The 19213-nt window shown below is 48.6% G+C and overlaps 1 protein-coding gene across 4 annotated transcripts in view; it reads left to right on the top strand.

The window, feature by feature from the left end:
* BMS1 (BMS1 ribosome biogenesis factor) overlaps nucleotides 1-1415 on the top strand; it is a 36375-nt gene extending 34960 nt beyond the window's left edge. For all 4 annotated transcript variants that reach the window (XM_081158528.1, XM_081158530.1, XM_081158529.1 and 1 more), the window contains exons 22-23: nucleotides 196-357; nucleotides 881-1415. In XM_081158528.1, the coding sequence (XP_081014654.1) occupies nucleotides 196-357; nucleotides 881-1111 (393 nt within the window). In that variant the 3' untranslated portion in view covers nucleotides 1112-1415. The remainder of the gene's footprint in view (nucleotides 1-195; nucleotides 358-880) is intronic.
* Nucleotides 1416-19213: the final 17798 nt, after the last annotated feature.

Here is a 19213-nt window from a genome sequence, read left to right as displayed (position 1 = left end):
TTCCCTGTTTTGCCTAGAGTTGTGCATGTCTTTCAAGGCAGTCCATGTTTGATAGATGAGTGAATCCTTATTTCTGATGGTCAGCAGATTCTGATGTTACTGATCTTGTGGAAAAAGTCAACAATCCATTGAGAAGATTTAATGCAAGTTTTAAATGCACATAGATAATAATTTATGTCTTTGTTTGTTTTTCAGCTGATTGTGAGGCAAAAGAAACATTTTAACTCACTGCACATTCCAAAAGCCTTGCAGAAGGCCCTGCCCTTTAAGAACAAGCCTAAGACCCAAGCAAAGGCAGGCAAGGTGCCAAAGGACCGGCTGAGACCAGCCGTCATACGGGAACCTCACGAAAGAAAGGTACTGTCAACGAATGGCTTCCTCTGAGTGTTGCATTTAGGTGTGAAAATAATGCTCTGAGCACATGGCATTTCCACCATATTCTCGCTTTTCATCAGGAAAGGATATGGGCCAGAGTAATTCAAGGCACTAGAGCTGGAAGCTAGAGGAAGGGCTGGGCCCTTTTCCCGCCTTTTGTTTAGCCGTGCTCTGCCCCACGGGTTTTGCTGGGGAGTCATAGGCACCCAGCTGGCCAGTCACTCTGTCTTAATTGTTTCTACATAGTATCCAAGAGTGATTAACAAAGGTAGTTTTGTGGTAAGGCCATTATTATTTTACTAAGTAACTAGGCTCCTATGTGTATCTTCATGCAGATTTTAATTCCCTAGTTAAGGAGAAGTTTTCACTAGGTTAACATTCATTCGTATCACGAATTGATTTTAGCTTTGATCCAGCTGAGGCGGTTAGGCCCCGTGACACTTAGGAGGAGAGCACGCTGTAACGGTAGGAATATTCTGGCACTCACTGGCCCTGTCCCCATCAGGTCCTCGCCCTGCTGGACGCCCTGAGTACAGTGCACCGCGAGAAGGTGAGGAAGGCCAAGGAGCAGCGGCACCTGCTCAATAAAGAGCACTTCAGAGCAAAGCAGAAGGAGGAGGAAGAGAAGCTGAAGCGGCAGAAGGAGCTCAGGAAGAAGCTCTTTCGAATTCAGGGTCAAAAAGAAAAAAGAAATCAGAAGTCCAGCCTGAAGGGGCCTACGGAGCAGTTGAAGTGAGCTGCAGACAGATGGACTGTCTCTTGGGTCTGCAAGAGATGGGTGCTTTCCGATATGTAGCACTTGTCAGTGACACGCAGAGCACTGGAGCCGAGCAAGGTCTCTGCTGGACTCGTCACCCAGACTCTGCCGTTGAGAAGAGAAGTGGAAACCTGCTGATGGGACACCTGTTTGTTCTCAGCATCTCGGTTACGTCAAGATTTAAAGCAATATAATTTATGGATTTGCAGGTTCCCTCACATTTCTCTTACGTCTGTTTAATTCTTTTGTACTATAAACCATCATTAAAGTATTTTCCCGTGAATGTTGGCTTAGTAGTTTTCATTAGGGACGAATGCTTGATGATTGTGGGTACTTATTCTGCCACCTCCATGGTGAGTCTCCCAGAAGAGGGCAGAACGTTAACTTGAAACCTCAGCCGTAAAGAAGGGTGTAAGGTTGGGGAAGGCCGTGGGTGCAGGGCTGCGTGGTGGGCAATAGTGCAGCAGCCCAACTACAGGTAGGGGAATCCAGCTGCTTCTCTGAGGCCAGACTTAAAGGACTTGCAAAAATGTAAAACTGGTACTTTCCTGCAAATGGTTTTTGCTTTGAAAAATATTTTTCTCAAGAATATGCTATTTATGTTACCATATAATAGACTATTTTTTGTTCTTTTAAAACAAATTGCTAAATTTTTCTTAGCTCTAATTTCTTACGTAGTAAAAATTGAGAGCTAGAACCTACATGAAGAAAAACTCTTTGAGGATCTCCATCATCTAAGAGTAGCAACCTTGAGATCCAAGTGTCGGAACCACCGCCCTGACCGACTCCCTCCTGAGGCGGCGCTCCCTGCTGCTCACCACCAGGCTCCAGAACCTCACTGTCAGTGTCGGGGACCTCAGAGGTGTGCGATAAACAGGGACGAAGTAGGTAAACACCTGCTCTGTCACTGAGTGCATTCGGTTTTTCCCTGCCTGTCAGGATGCTGCGGCCTGGCAGCAAGTGCACAGGAGAACGAGCTGCTACCCAGTTTGTACTCCCCGCCGTGCCATTCTGAGCGTGCTCCACCTGTCCAAGATCCCAGATGCAGCGGGGGGCTTGCCAGTCTCAGGGTTGAAGGGAGGGCTTGAATGTGATAATGTGCTTTAAAAACCTTAAGTTTTGGCAAAGCTAGCATTGAGGGAAGACCTTAGGGCAGCTGCTATCTTAAGTGGAGCTATTTCACCATTGTCTTAAATTTCCTTTCCCTCTCAAAGAATCCCGACTGGAGAGAACAGCCCTGGTGCACAGAGCTGGCTTGACTCAAGGAGACAGAGCCCAGCCTCTCAAACGCTGCCTTCTGCTGAGCCGCGGCCTGGGGGCCTGCATGATCAGACTTTTCCCTTCTAAACGATGGCCTCTGCCTGCCACCTGATAGGGACACAGTGCTATCACATTAACGTGGGAAAAGGAAACATGTGAAATGAATTTTAATATTTTTATTTTTATGCCAATATATCTAAAATATGATTGCAACATATAAGCAGTACAAAAACATTAGTGAGATTTGACATTTGTATATTTTGTCAAGTCTTTGAATTTGGTGTGTATTTTACAGCACTTCTCAATTCAGATGCTAAATATTGGGGAAGATAATTGAGCTATATGTGGATTTCATAAAATTTGCTGTTGAAAAAGTAAGATTCACATAACCCTAGCTATTTCAAATATAACAACATAGTACCAGTTTTTATTGAAATAGAAATTAAGCACAATTAAATTCCCAGTTCCCAGCAGCAGTTGCACATTGCAATTTCTTAATGGCCAGTGTGGCCAGAGGTTATGTTGAGGACAGTGTGGCTGTAGATAGTATAGGTCAGGAAGGCTTCCCTAAAGGAAGCAAGTGGCCTTTGACACATGATCTGAAGAAGCAGGTTAACTTGGCAAAGGGTAGGATTTGGGGAAGGGGAAGAGTGTAGTGTGTCAGGCAGCAGGAATGTCTGTGCAAAGGTCCTGTGGCATGAACCAGTGTGGGTGGAGTCAGGATAGGGCAGAGATTGAAGGGAGCTGGAGAGAGGGAGATGGAGAGCCTGGGGTTATGAGGCTGAATTAAGGTGCTATCTATGCCAATATGCTGGGAAGCCTTCAGAGGACACTTAGCTAGGACAAGATGGTCAGCTTTGCATTTCTGAAAAATTCCCTTTACTGCTGGGTGGAGAATAGTTTGGAGGGAGTCTAGGCATGACTCCTGGAAGGAGGCTGACACAGGAGTGCTGGAGGGTGCTGCAGAGAGGCATAAGTGGTGGATGCTAGGGCTTTAGGAGGTAGCTTTGGAAGTGTATTGGATCTGGGGGTTGTGAGGAACGCGTTTTTTAGGGAAGACCCCAGCACTCCCACCTGCACTGGGAACAGAACTGTGGGATAGCCATATGGAGACATCTGTGGAGACAGGAATACTGTTTGAACCTCAGGTTGATATATTATTTGGGCTTAAAATGCACTTCTGACAGACATCAGTTCCTACTGGATGAAATCATCTAAGGGAGGGGTTGAGATTGAACACATGTGGTTCTCAGTCCAGCATTCTTTCCATTAGTTCAATACCCTCACATTCCAAATTCAACCCATGTATGCAGACCAGTGCTCAAGAAACCCAGCGAGCCCCTCGAGGTTCACTTGACTGAAAGCTGAGCAAGTCCATCTAAGCAAGGCCGTGCACAGAAGCCAGACATGCAAGTGACCTCAAGAGGGATGGAAGCCTGTCTTTCCAAAGTCTTAAGCTACTCAGTAACACACAGACGGCTATCCCAGGGCTGAGGTCCATCGAGGGTCTGGGTAGGGGCTCACTAGGATGTGACTGGGCAAGTTCCTGAGTATCTCTGAGGTTCAGCTTTCTTGTCTGTAAGATGGGATAAGAAACCAGTCTTGCAGGTTGTGAGGATTTAATGAGACTGTGCAAAGTGTCTAGTACAAAACAGGTTTTAAAAATATTTTATTTCCCCTCCTGTGTCATTTTAAAGAGATGCGTAGGTCTATGAATTTCAACACATATATAGATTCATGTAACCGGCATCGTAACTGAGAGATTAAGCAGTCCCATCTCTCAAGTGCTCCCTCCTGCTATGTAGTCCAGCCATCCGCCACCCCCAACTCCTGCTAACTACTGATGCATTTTTCATCACTACAGCTTTGGCGTTTTGAGCATGGCATGTAAGTGGGGCCGTTCGGTATGTAATCTTTGTCAGTGGCTCCTTTCACTAAGCATCATGCCTTTGAGATTCATCCTGATTGTTCTGTAGATCAATGCTGTGTTCCTTTTGAGTGGTAAACAGTACCCAAATGTACAAATAGGCCCCAGTTGCTTGTCCATTCATCAATGAAGAACATTGTGTTTCTTTTTACTTTTGGCAATTAAGAATATAGGTGCTATAAACATTTGTGTAGAGGTTTGTATGTGAACATAGGTTTTTCTTACTCCAGGATGAATACCCCTGAGTAGGGCTGCTGAGTCATATGGTTTCATAGAACTGTAAGATTCTGGAGAGTGGCTGTGCATTTTATTTTTATTTTTATTTATTTTGTTTAATTTTTTTGTTAAAATAGATCTTTATTGATTTCAGGGCGAGGAAGGGAGAGGGAGAGAAAGAGAGAAACATCAATGATAAGAGAGTCCTCATTGATCGGCTGCCTCCTGCACGCCCCCTACTGGGGATCGAGCCCGCAACCCGGGCAGGTGCCCTGACCAGGAATTGAACCTTGATCTCCTGGATCCTAGGTCGATGCTCAACCAACCGCTGAGCCACACCTGGCCGGGCTGGCTGTGCATTTTACATTGCCACCAGCGATGATGGAGAGTTCCAGAACTCTGCCTCTTCACCAACCCTTGGTATTGCCAGTACAGTTGATCCTTGGACAGCGTGGGGGTTAGGGGCACCAATGCCCCCAACGCAGTCAAATGTCCACGTATAACTTTTGACTCCCCCAAAACTTAACTACTGATAGCCTTACCGATAAACAGTTGATTAACACATTTTGTATGTTATATGTATTATATACTGTAGTCTTACAACAAAGTCAGCTAGAGAAAAGAAAATGGTAAGAAAGCATAAGGAAGAGAAAATACATTTACAGTGTTTATTAAAAAAAACCCATGTATAAGCAGACCCGCACAGTGCACACCCAGCCAGCCGGAGAGTCTGAGCACGTCATCCCGGTCCCAGGCAACAGCCTCCTGGTTCTTAGCCATTGCCCCTTCCCTCCATGGAACTGAGCCCACAGGATATAGTATCCGGGACTTGGGGAGGCTGATCCAAACTGTCTCCCAAGGGGGTGGTGCCTGCAAGCCTGTAGGAGAGGATTGGGCGCGTCTTCCCCTTACTGGGGTAGTATAGGCTGAGCTGCCCCCAACCCTGCGATGTAGCCACATACCCCAGCACCCACCTGTCTGGTTCCTGGACAAAAGCTTCCTCAGGAGACACACTCAGAAAGTCCCAGCTCTGTATGGCACTCTGGTCCCCCTGTGAGGCTGAACTCAGCAGGAGGGGGCTGGCCAAGTGATTCAACAGGCTGGGCCCGGGCGTTGTCTGTGCCCTTGAGGTAGGGGAGATGTTCCTCTTTCCAAAGCCACAGTTTAATCACTGTTTGAATCTCTGCCAAGAGCCTCCCCAGAAAAAGGGCCCCAAAAGGCACCGCTGGGTGCAGCCAGCAGCCCCCTCTGCAGGGCCCCCAAGCATGGCAGAGTGGCCTCACCAGCAGTTGGGGGCCTGGCAGTGCACTCCCAAGACTGGTGCTGTAACAGTAGGAGTGCTCGTCCCTGGAAGGTGGCGTCTGGGTCTCCCAGGTGGACTGCATCCCCACCATTTTCACCACCAGATGCTATGAGCGCTCTTCTTCCCATCTCTGTTGCTCTGGGTTGGGGATCCCTGGGGAAAGGGAGTTTTGAAGCCACCATATCCCCCCAGCTTCTCAGCTGCTGCTCCTGGGTGAGGGGGCCCACCCCTTTCCACTTTTCCACCCTTCTTACCAGTCTCTATGTTGCTTCTTCTGCAAATCCTTGGTTCTAATGTAATCAGTTCAGCCAGCCTTCTGTTGGTTATTCAGGCTGATTGCTCTATAATTTAGCTGTAAATCTGGTTTGGGGCCTGGAGGAGGTGAGTGTAGTTTCCACCTACTCATCAACCATCTTGGAGTCTCAGATTATTTATTTTACCTTGAGTGAATTGTGATAGATTGTGAAATGGAATTGATTTCATCTAAGTTATCAGTTTTCGGGGCATAGATTAATTTTAGGATTCCCTTGCAATCTTTTTATTGTCTTTGGGATCTTTAGTGCTATCACCTCTTTCATTCTTGATATTGGTAATTTGTTCTCTACTTTTGTTCTTTGTCAGTCTTACTAGAGGTTTATTAATTTTATTGATTTTTTTCAAAGAATGAGCTTTGGTATCATTGATTTTTCTGTTTTTAATTTCATTGGTTTCTTTTCTTTATTATTCCTTTTTTGTGCATGCCATGATTCTATTCTGCTCTACTTTTTCTAATGGCTTAAGGTTGAAGCTTAGATTAATAATTTGAGATGTTTCTTCCTTTCTAACATAAACATTTAATTCTATACATATCCCTGTAATTGCGGTTCAGCTGTAAGTAGCAACCAGCCTTCTGTGGGTTGTGGTCACAATATCAGTTCCCTTTACAAAAGCCCTGGCACTGTTATTTGGGTCAGTCCCATGTGTGCGCTACCCAGTGGTCCAGTGGGACCTGGACATGGATCTCTCTTAGGTCCATGCTCAAAGACATGCTGTTTAGGGTTTTGATCTATGCAGGCACAGCTCAGGAGGGGGCCCAGGAGCTCATAGACAACATTTTGGGATCAATGTCCTGAAAACCTCCCACTCTTGTATTTTCCTGATACTTTCCAGGCCCCTGGGCTTTCCTTTTTGCATCCAAGAAACTGGGGGTTTGCTTATCTCACTCTGCAACGTCCTTACCAAGACTATGCCTGCATCCAGGGTCAAGACAGTAAAAGAACAGAGAGAGTAAAAAAACAATAGTTTAAAAAAACCCACCCTACTTGGATCACAGCTCTAGCTGTCAGAAAAGGAGGTGCCTGTGGGCTGCAGGGGGCTAAGGCATGAAAATATAAAGATAAGGGGGGACTGGGAGGACAGTTTCTTGCAGTCTCTCTGGGCATTTGCAGACACTTTTCTGCTCACCCTGAATGGAGGGCTTTCCTGGCTGTCTGCTTCCACTGATGCCCACCTTCATGGTTAAGGTTGCCTGAGGACAGGCTGTGGGATAGTGGGGAAAGGAAATGGTAAAACTTACCACCAGCTCAGTTTTACTTTGAATTATTTTCTCCTTTCCCACTTCTCATGCTGTTATTTGATTTTAAAACACCTCAAATAGCGTTGCCGTTCATCCTATCCGGATGTTATAGTTGCATTGCAGTGGGAAACACAGTGAAATGGGCTGACTCCATTTTCCCTGAATTGAATGCTGTCCTTTCCCCCTCTTAAAATAAATTCCTACAATTGAGATCCTGAAGCCATTTTTTTAAAGTGCTTTTTTACTTTGAAATAATTATAGATTCACAGGAAGTTTGACAAAAATAATACAGAGAGGTTCTTTGTGTTCTTTCCCCAGCTTTCCCCAATGCTACCTTCTGGCGTAACTATAATGTTATATCAAAATTAGAAAATCAACCTTGATACAAGCTACAGAACTTACTCAGATTTCACAAGTTATTTATATTCATTTGTGTGTATGTGTGTGTTGCTCTCCGCAATATTATCATGTGTGTGGCTTTGTGTACCCACCACCAGAGTCAGGACACATAACTACCATCACCACAGGGCTTCCCCATGCTACCACTTTATAGCCACACACTCCTCACCCCAGTATTAACCTCTAGCAGCTACTAGTCTGTGTTCCATCTATTATGGAAATTATAATTATGTTACTTTAAAACTCATAGAGGCAGAATCATAAAGTGTATATATATATATATATATATATATATATATATATACACACACACACACACATATATATGATTCTTTATATATCCCTTTTAAATTGGCTTATTTCATTCAGCATAATTTCCTTGAATTCATCCAAGTTGCTGCATGCATGTATCATTAGTTTGTTCTTTCTAAATACTGGATAGTATTCCATAATATGAATGTACCACAGCCTGTTTAACCATTCACCATGGAAAGACATTTGAATATTTTCCCATTTTGGTGTATTACAAATAAAGCTGTTATGAATATTCATGTGAAATATTCTGTGTAAAAATAAGTTTTCACTTCTTCAGTATGGAAACCGAAGATTGCATCTTCTGGGCCATATGGTAAGTCTATTTTTACTTTTAAAAGAAACTGCCAAACTGTCTGTTTTCCAGAATGACTGCACATTTTATACTCTCACCAGACTTGTATGAAAGCTCTGGGTCTCTGCATCCTCACCAGCATTTGGTGTTACCACCTTTTTTGTTGTTGTTGTTAGCAATTTTAATAGATGTGTAGTCATATCTCTTTGTGGTTTTTATTTGCCCTTCCCTAGTGGCTAATGATAACTATGATGACCATAGTTTCATGTGTTTTTTTGCCATCTGTATATCCTCCTTGGTTATATATCTCTTCATATCTTTTGTATATTTTCCATTTTGTTTATTTAGTGTTCAGTTCTGATAGTTCTTTATCTGTTCCAGACACAAGTTCTTTGTTAGATATGTGATTGCAAATATTTTATCCCAGTCTAATTTGTCTTTTCATTATCTTAACAGGATTTAAAATATATATATATATTGACCTATGACCTGGATCATAGGTCAATGCTCAACTGCTGAGCCACACCAGCTGGGCTTAAAAGGATCTTTTGCAGAGAAAAATAATTTTAATTTTAATGTGGTCCAGTTTATCAATTTTTTTCTTATGTGTACTTTTGGTGTCAAGTCTAAAAACTCTGCTTAGTCCTTCCCTTCTCTCCCTACCCCTTATCTTCTTCCAGTGCCTTGATCTTGGACTTCTCAGCCTCCAGAACGGAAAGAAAAAACTTTCTGTTGTTCAAGTCCCCCAGTTTATGGTGTTTTTATTATAGCAGATGGAATGGACTGAAACAATGGGAGAAGAGAACCCAGGAATTCAGTGCAGGGTCACTCCTCACGTCCATCCTTCCTGGACAGCCTGCCTTCCTCTGTCCACCTCACAGAGTCCTGCTAGGATTGTCTGTCAGGCTATTTCCATGCATGTAGCCATTCAGAGGGAAGGACTAGGGACAGGCAAGTCCACACCATCTTGTCGTGGACGCCCAGGCAAGTTTTCAAGCATTTGGCATGTGCTGCTACAACGTCCCCTGAGGAGGGCATGCTGAGTTATACTCCCACCGGCAATGTCTGTATGCGTCCATTCCGTTCACCCATGAAAACACCTAACCTATTTTTGTTTTTAAATTTTGCTTTTGGTTCCTCATAAGATGAAATCCCAGAAACTAAGATGAAAATCCAAGAGAAGTCCCTGGGGAGCCACAGCCCAGTGTGGTCCAGGACAGGTGGTGAGGCACATGTCTGAGTGGAAGTGGCTACTCAGCCCACCCAGGGTCAGGCTGGAGCAACTCCTCTCCTACCTGCACTACCCTGCGGTCACTGCCCACCCAGCACTGCTCTTGTGAGGAGACCCTGTAGCAGACACAGGGGTCCAGGCAGTGCCAGAGCGCTCCAGAACCTACCCGGAGTGAGTGCCACACCTACTGGCTGCCTCTTTACACCTCCCTGCTCTAAGGGACAGTCAACTACAATGCAGACTGGCAGCCCCGGACAAAAGCAGCACCCAGGCTAAAAGGACAGGGAGGTTCCCCAGGGCCAGAGTAGCCCCGTGAGGATGCGCAAAAAAAGGCTGGTTGACCCGTTACCTCGCCCTCTGCCCTGACCTCAGGGCGCCCGGCCACCTTCCTAACTGGCCCGGGAGGTACCGCCTGGGGTAAGGCTCCTGCCCCTCCTCCCACGTCCACCCGACGAGCCAAGGTGGCTGACCTTCCCGGGAAAGTGAGTGGCCAGAGGGGAAAAATGGGGCACGAGAGGAGGCAACTCGGAGGAAGACCCCAAGCTGAACATCAGAGGAAGCAGACAGACAGACAAGACAGAAAAAGCACCTGCATGTGCGTGATGAATATCCCCAGGAGGACTGGAAACAGGCCCGACGGGCAGCTACGGAGAGGCAGCTGGGATGGCGGGTCCGAGCGGGTCAGGCGGAGCTGATGACCTCGAGGGAAGGGCCAAGAGCAGAGCAAATGAGCGCTGCGGGTCAGGGGCACGGGAAGGGGCCGGTGAGGCCGAGAGTCAATTTAGAGGGACGGAGGGGAGACGCGCTCAGCAGACGGAGGAAATACCTGACGCACAGCAGAACTTTCCCAGGGCCCGCCAGGGCCCAGCGGGCCCAATGCTTTTCATTTTTGCCAGTCTGGTAGGCACAAGGAACATTTCCTTATTGTTTAAATTTGCATTTTTATTAGATAACTGGAGGCTTTAGCATATTTTCAAGTGTTTATTAGCCATCCTAACATCTCCTGTCTCTTGTGCATGTCCTTTGTTCATTTTTCTATTGGGTTTTGTACCATATTGATTTTGTCAAAGATCCTTTTATTCCGGATATAAATCCTGTGGCTGTTTGGAAATCTCATAAATATTTTTCCCTAGTGTGACACTTGTCCTTTGACAATTCGATAATGCCTTTCTTTGCATAAAGGTTTTGAATGTTCATACAATCAAATTTTGTATTTTCCTTTATGGCTTTAGGCTTTTACATCCTGTTTGGGTGAATCATTCCTACCTCTCTAATTACAAAAATGACCTTTTACTTTAAATATCCTCCTACTGTAAAAGTTCTTTAACATCTTTTCTAAATTTTTAATTTTTATTCTTTAGCTTGAAAATATTTAATTAGCAATTATTGGAGTGTTATTTCTTCTTTCAAATTAATATTATTATAAATTATTGGTTATATTAATTTACTTTTATTGATTGATTTACATTTAGTTTCATCTAATGATTTTGAATTAGCATATGAATATATTTAGTTTGTAAGCGTCCCAGCAAGATAGGAATAGTTTCCTCTTTAACTCTCCCCCAAACCTCTCATCTTTCTCCGTCTCCATTACTAACTGTGCTGGTCTGTCTCCTGTGTACCTTTCAGATGAATCGCTTTCTAGTGGGCACTTACGGTCACACTCTGTTATTTTCCTCCATGTAGGGTCTTAAAAACACACACACAAATAGTATTTTTAAATTTGGAAACTGTTTTTGACTATTATAAGTATCTTGGGAGATTTCCTGTATCATTGCAGTCTGTGCATGTGGGTGTGTGGAGCCCTCGCTCAGCTTGCTGATCTCCTGGGAAGAACTGCGGAGCGTCCCATTTTCTCCTGTGACATCCGTTGCAGAAATCCTGTCTCTGAGGGCAGATGGACCCACTCTGACACCTTGTTACTTGTTTAGTTTGTTCTCTGTTTATTGTTTTTTCAGGGTTTCTTTCTCCTGTTAAGCCACTTTAGTGGTATGTATATGCCAAGAAAATCTTTCACTTCATCCAGATAAAACAAAACCAACCAGAATGGAGCTGTACCTACTATCTTCTTGTGGTTTAAAACATCTGCTTCATAGCAGTAGTCATGTCACTTTTTTTAACCTAACTTTACTTTTTCTTTTTTTTTTTTTTGCTTCACTTCCCAGGGATTTGCTAATTTTTTATTTTTTAAAAATATATCTTTATTGATTTCAGAGAGCGGAGGGAGAGGGAGAGAGAGAGATAGAAACATGAATGATGAGAGTCATTGATCCGCCGCCTCCTGCACACCTGAGAATCTAACCTCCATCTCCTGGATCCAAGGTCCCTGATCAACTACTGAGCCATGCTGCTGGGCAAGATTTGCTTTTTTTTTTTTTTAGTATTTTAAAAAAAATTATGTTTTTATCAATTTCAGAGAGAGGAAGGGAAAGGGGGAGAGAGAGAGAAACATCAATGATGAGTCATTGATCAACTGCCTCCTGCACGTCCCCTGCTGAGGATCGAGCCTGCAACCCGGGCATGTGCCCTGACCGGGAACTGAACCTTGATCTCCTGGATCCTAGGTCGATGCTCAACCACTGAGCCACAATGGCCAGGCGAGATTTACTTATTTTAATGGTGTTTTCAAAGAATTGGTTCGGGGTTTTATTTATCAAGTCTGCTTTTATTATGTTTTTTAAAAAATTAAATTAGTTTAAGTCTCATTTATTCCTTTTCACAAAAGCTTCTTGTGCTATTTGCTCAGTTATATCTCCCATTTATTTAAGTACCTGCACATACACTCAGGGCTGTGCAGTTGCCCCTGAGCACTTACTTGGACACATCCCATTAGTTTTGATAGGTCGTGTTCTTATTGCTGTCTGTTTCTGAAGAGCTTTTCACTTCACTTTTTTCCCCCTTTCACCCAAGTTGCCATTAGCTTTCTCCTTTGACCCTTTTATCCTGTTTATCGCAAGTCCATCTGAGGATTTAATTTCCTTCTAAATACCATTTTTGTTGAATTCCATCATTTTTATATAAACACCTATTGCCATCGAGTTTCAAACATTTTATCATTTTCATTGTAGAAATGTTGCTTCCAAAATGCATTTTTAATAGTTTTCTTATTGTTTCTAGTTTTGTTGCAACCTGGTAAGGGTGAGGTTGGTGGAAGGTGTCAGGTATCCTTGCTTATCCAGCTCAGCGTCAGTGTTTCCAAACGCTCCAAATGAGCTCGGTGAGAACATGTATCCTGTGTTGGGTACGGGTTCAAACCTTTCTGTAAAACGAGTTAGAGATATTACCGCCTGTTCTCCTGTTTTTAAAAGCTTCACTTGTTTACTTTGCTGAGATCTTTGCAGCTAGTGGATCTTTTAATATATCCAGGGGGTGTGTGTGCACCCTTAGGATGAAGGAGGGAGTGGAGAGAAACCGGGCATCTGTGGCCGGGCTGGTACATTTCCATTTGCTCTAGTTGTGCCTTGTCAGGTGAGTGCTCTCCGGTCTCACACCCCAGTGAGCACAGGTGGCGGTGGTTACACCTGAGGTGCATTTCCCTGGGGGCACGGTGGGGGATCCACCTCTATTTGCGTTTGCAGCTGAGACGATACCCTCTTTCCCGCGTCCTGATAGATCTTGGTGTGGGCTCCTGCCGCGCCCAGGCCCACGGCGAGGAGACGGGACACAGGAATGAAGAAGACGGGCTCCTGCCAGGGCACCAGCACCCCTCCCGCGCAGCCCTCCTGCCCGCCGCCCTCCTCTAACAGGTTTCCCCAGCTGGCCTAGAGGTGCCTCCACCCTGCCCAGCGGGCTCCGCGCAGGTGTCCATTCTCGCTCCTAACGCGCGACGTCGCATCTGTCTGTTGAGACACCTGCTTGCTCCCCTGAGTGCTCAGGTCCTGGACAGACCCCAGTTGTCACGGGCCCAGACCAGGGGGCACTTCCCTGATCGCTCGGCTGCGCAGCCCGCAGCCGCGGGGCCCCAGCGCTTCCCTGCCGCGGCCCCGCCCCGGTGCCAAGGTCCCAGCTGTGCCCGGTGCCGTCCGCCAGCGCCGCGCGACTGGACGCAGGGCGTCTTCTTTCCCCGCCTCAGTTTCCCCACCTATAACGTAACAAAAGGGGTCATCCTGCTGGGTGCCTTTGTGATGGTAGAAGCCATGTCGAGCGGGGGGTGAGCCCGCAGGAGGGGGGGGTGAGTGCAAGTGTGAGCGCGCGAGCGGGGCCGTGCGCACGCGCGTGTAAATGCGCTCGTTTGTGGGTTCAGACAGGGGGCAGCCCCGGCTCGCGGCCGTGCGGAGACCCTCCCGCGAGGCCCGGGGAGAGAGGAGGGGCGCCGGCCGGCTCGGGGCCCCGCTTCTGGAGTCAGCGGCGCTGAGCTGCGGCTCTGCTCGCGACCAGGAGGGGGCGCCACAGACAAGCAGACGCGGAGGCACAGCGGGGGCGGGGCCCGGGGCTGGGGGCGCCCCCCCCCGCCCCCCACGCCGGAGCCCGACAATGGGAAGCGCAATGGTCAGGCAGGGCAGCTAGGGCGCCAGGCCGGCCGCGCGGCGGGCGTTCCCTCTCTACTTCCCAGGATTCCGAGCCCGTGTTTTGTAAATTTGTTATTGAAGAACACCCAGGAGAGAGCTGAACGTGCCAGAGATCCGAGTTCTGCCACGCAGGAGCTGTGTGACTTTGGACATATTTTTGAGCCTGCGGTTCTTCTACATAAAATAGATTTTTAAAAGCATAACTGCGTGTGAATGTGTGCATGTGTGTGTTTGCATGTACGCGTGTGCGTGCCAAGCCAGGCTCCTCTGTGAGTCTAGCATGAGGTGGTCCTCGGCGGACAGAGGAGAGGGAGGCAGAGAGGCTGCTAACAAAACCGGGTCCCTGCTCAGGCCCCTGCTGTGTACAAGTGAGCAGGACAAATGCCCTTCCCCTAACTCAGGGGGGTGGGGCCCAGGCCCATTCCAGGAGGCCCCGGGCTCCAGGGCTGTGCCAGCGGACAGCAGAAAGCTGAGGGCATCCAGGGAGGCCTCCTGGAGTCCCAGAGCAGGAACCAGAGGAGTAAGAGGTGGGAAAGGCAGGACAAGGCTGGCCCCGGTGACAGAGGCTAAGCTGGATAGCACAGGCCTTGGGGTGCTGGCAGGAATGGAGGCCCACAGTGCGCCCCCCTGCACAGCAGCAGGCTTGCTGAGCCGCCTTGTGTCGTATCTTGTGTGTCCCTTTATCTCTGCATGCACACACACATGCACATTAGTATATGTGTTTGACGAACCTGTGCTGAGAAACTCTCATATAATCTTATATCCATGGTCGGGACATAGGAATACAGAGTTAGCTGTCCCTGAACTTTCATTCTCAGAGAAGAAACCAGGAGACATCACTGTGGTACCCTGGCCTTGGGGGTACCCCTCAGTATCCTGTGGTTGGGTTAGCTGAAGTTGTGTTCCTGGGGGTGCTGGAACTACCAAGCAAAGGGATCAGACTTTGAGATCATCCCCACCCTGCCCCAGCCACCAACTCTGGTGGGAATGGTCGTCTTGTCTTTTTAACAACAGTCAACTTAGCAACAGCCACTGTCATCCACTGGGTGCTTTCTCCAGGCCAGGCTCTGTGTTTAGTGCTTAGCATACATTCTGTTATTTCAAACCTCGAAGCAGCCCTCTGATGATCCCCACTGAGGAAACTGAGCCCCAGAGGTAAGCAGAGCCCCCAGGCTCTCCTAGCCAGCAGGTGGCAGTGCCACGGTCGGCCCAGCCTGCAGAGCTGACGCTTACACCCACAGCCCTGCATCCTGCAACCTCTGTGCCAGGGCTTTATGTGGTCCACACAGCAGTTTGATAAGCAGATGTGATTGGCCCTGACCCACTGAGGCGCAGAGAGACTGAGGGAGCGAGGACAATGGAGCTGGAATGGGCGCTGCTCCCTTGGTTCTCTGAGTGCAGAGCTCATCCCCAGCACAAAGGGGAGCCGCCCCACCCCACCCTGGTGTGAGAGTGGGCTCAGAGCCACCCCCACCTGCAGCGTGCAGCTTTGGTAGGCACCCTTGTTTACCTGTGACATGGGGCAGACACGCACACAACAGGGTCTTGCGTGCCAGCTGCCTCCGCACTGGCTGCTGGGAAAGACTGCATCCTGGGGCCCGGAACCAGCGCGGCTCATGGCCCCTGTGCTGTCAGGGGCCTCAGTGGGGCAGCTTCTTTGACCTTCTGCCCTGGGTCTGAGCACAGAATTTCCTTCCTTCCACTCTGTCTGGCCCCGTTGGCGCTAATTCTCCCAGGTGTGAGCAGCAGCCCTTCCGGAAGCCACGTCCTCCAGAGAAGTTTGATTATGTCCTTGGTGGAGCCACCTCATCAATGGAACAGGGTGTTTCCTCAGGACTCCAGCTGCTTCACTTGCCGCCGGCGCTGCTCGTGGGCTCACAGCGTCTCTCCTGGCGGGGAGGGCCTCATAGACCCCCCCCTAACTAGGCCGGTGCCCACAGGGAGAGGCCGGCTCTGGCACCGCCTCCCCTCAGTGCCTTGTGGTTGCCCCCACCCTTCCTCTTTGAGTGAGGTCCTTGGTTCTGATTTTAGTAAGTAGAGAGTCTTCATTCTTTTAGAAAAACACTCAGCAAGGAGGAATCAGCACTTTGGAGAACAGTCCAGAAAAGTTATTTTCCATCAAGGTTAATTGAAAATTTTAAGACTAGAGGAAATTTGGGGAGAGTCCAGAAATTCTCTCCGCTATGGAAATAAGCTGTAATCAGAACCAAAGAGTTTTGTTAATTCCGGTGGTTTCTCTCCCAGGATGGCCTAGCATGTGTCAGCAGACTGTGGGAGTCAGGGTGGGAGGGGACTGAGGTCAAATGTTTCAGGAAGTAGACTCAGAGAAGACCAGGGATACACCTTGCTCCCTGGTGTTGCTGTGCCCCCCCCGCCCCCAGCCCATTCTGCACCCAGCACTGACCTCGGAGGCACCTCACTGTCATGGGGTTTGAAACTGTGGGGGTGGGGCCTTCAGACAGGGATGAGCATGAATGGTGGCAGGTGCAGGTGGGAATCAGTCAGGGTCTGGGGACGAGTGGAGGGTGTGGGCTTTCCCAGTGAGGCAGGAACTAGAATTCGAGCTGAGGATGCTGCAGGAGAGCAGGTTTCCCAGGTAGCTGCCCAAGAACTGCTTCTCCAAGTGCATCCAAGTGGCTGGACATGCAGAAGGCACACGAGGCCTGATTCTCCCCTCATGTGCTCACCTGCCCCATGTGCCCAGGCCTTGTGAACCAAATGGAGTTCCCTCCAGGTTGGCTTCTGTGGGGCTGGGCAGCGCTCCTGGTCCCTCTGGCAGGCCCCCTGTGGTTTCTGTGAGTAGAGCTGGCAGGAAGGAGATGTCCAGTGATGTCAGCAGTCCCCAGGGGCTTCTTCCAGCTGGGCTCCAGGTCTGCATCTGCCCCATGGGTGAGGGTCCCCAAGCAGATTCAATGACTTTAGCAGAATTCCCCGCAAACTCACCGACGGCCCCGCTGTCCAGCCATGCAGAGTAGCTGCTGGTTGGATGGAGAACTGGCAGGGCCTTGGACACGGGGGAGATGATGGTGAGGATGCTGATGACACGGCCACATCTTCATTAATTTTCTCTGCTAATCCTCCCCCAACTCATTTTAAGTCCCTCCTGTGACCCCTTCCTTCCCTCCTGGCCTGTGGTGAGAAGGGGGTGGAGGTAGTTGCTCTCTCTGTGGGTCAAGATGTAACCCAGGAAATTAGAAAAAACACCGTTACCACATCTTGAGAGTATACTACATGCCAGGAGCTTTGCAAATCATCAAAACCCTAAGCCAGTCATGCAGATTATGCTCCCTAACCCTTCAGGTGACACAGGAGGACACGGGGCTCCAGGAGGCTCAGTGGCCCACTACATGTGACCCATCCCAGATGACACAGCCAGTGCGGAAATAGCACTGGGGTTGGAGCCAGGTCTCTCCAGGCACCTCCCTCCTCTCCGTGGGGCTGTGCTGTGAGGGGAAAGGGGGTGTCAGCAAAGGGCAGCACCAGCTCCTTCAGGAGAGCCATGTCCCTATATCCTGCCAGCAGCTTCACAGTGGGGCTCATGGGGACAGCTTCAGGGCCTGGCAGTTGCCCACCCGAGAACCTCCGGCACCTTCAGGCCTCCTGATGGCAAGGTATTCTGTTCCCTAGAAGGAGCCAGGACCCTTGAGTGGCAGGCAACCTTCCACCTCCTGGACCAGAAGCCCAAGAATGACTTGCGGCTCTGTCCTTTCAGGCCTCCCTGGAGTTCATGCCTATCACGGAATGAAAACAAGGCTGTGTCAGGAGCCGGGGCGGTGGCCAGGACTGTCATTATTTTTGACAGCTTTCACATTTGGATCGGTTCAGAAAGTGCCCCACCTTGATGACATTGCAGTTCCCACAGGAACGAGTCGGAGAACCAGAGCTCACCACGGCCTTTTGATGAGGCGGAGGGGAGATCTGGCCGCCTGAAGCGTGTTCTCACCTCACCAGGGAGCCCCTGGAGACTGAGGTGTCCCGGGAGCTTTGTATGCGCAAACAGTGACGGGCCTCCTGGGGCAGGGGCAGGGGCACAGTGGTCTTCCCAGCGAGTGGAACGGCGTCTTGTCCGGGATAATAGGGCTACAATATACTCACTCTGGCTTCCAGGAAGCGCAGTGCTAAGTTTCATACTCAACCCCAGATCTGCTTTCCTCGGCTGGTTCTCAGGCACAGCCCTGGTCTCTCTCCTCTTCGCTGCACGAGCCTGTCTGTACTATTTGTACGTAGTGCGCATTACCACCGATCGTGGGCCAGTCCCCCTGGAATGAGGCACGCTGAGTGGAAGGGGGTGAGATGGGGGAAAGCAGTCAGGGGAGGTGACCGTGTCCTTAGAGGGCTCTGCAGAGGATGAGCAGGCGTGCGGGCCGGGAGGAGGAGAGGGGGCAGAGGGGCTCAGTGCTGGCAATCAGGGAACAGGTGGCAGGGAGCGCACACCTGTGGTGACATCATGGCATGTCGTGTGACACGGACACTTAAAGTAAACAGACGTGTCGCAAGTTAGCATGAACAAACCTCACCTGCAGACGGGAAAACCGTCCACAGCCCCTTGCTCTGCTGTGGCCGCTGTCATATCCTTGGTCGTCTTGGCCTGTACCTGAGGCGGTGGCGACTGTGTTTATGGGCCTCCCCTACTAACCTTGTGGCAGAAAGAAGCCCAGGCTCTGCACGAGCCAACGTCTTGCTGGGACTCACCTAGACTATCCTTATTTTTTTAATGAAAATAGTGCTGCAGTGAGCCTGCTATGCACATATAGCTTTTCCCTTCTTTTAAATCATGCCCCTGGGCATTTGTGCATCTCTCAAATGTGGAATTAGCACCCGGAGTGAGAGTGTTTGAATGCACTAGTGTGTGAGGTTGGCCTGAAAGACCAGGCCATTCCCAAGGCCCTGGCCCCAGAGCCTTGCTCCTGCACGCCCATCTCATCACTGTTGGGTTTGGCACTGAGACATTAATTTGGTATTAAATTGGAACTTATCACTCAATCTCAATTTCTTTGCTACGTGCTTGAACAGTTCACTCTATTTTATTTTTCAATTACGGTTTACATTCAGTGTTACTTTGTATTAGTTTCAGG

This window comes from Miniopterus schreibersii (assembly GCF_964146895.1).
Source record: "Miniopterus schreibersii genome assembly, chromosome: 14".
NCBI lineage: Eukaryota > Metazoa > Chordata > Mammalia > Chiroptera > Miniopteridae > Miniopterus > Miniopterus schreibersii.
Note: the sequence above shows the minus strand (reverse complement) of the source record. Positions and strands in the feature narration are given on the sequence as shown.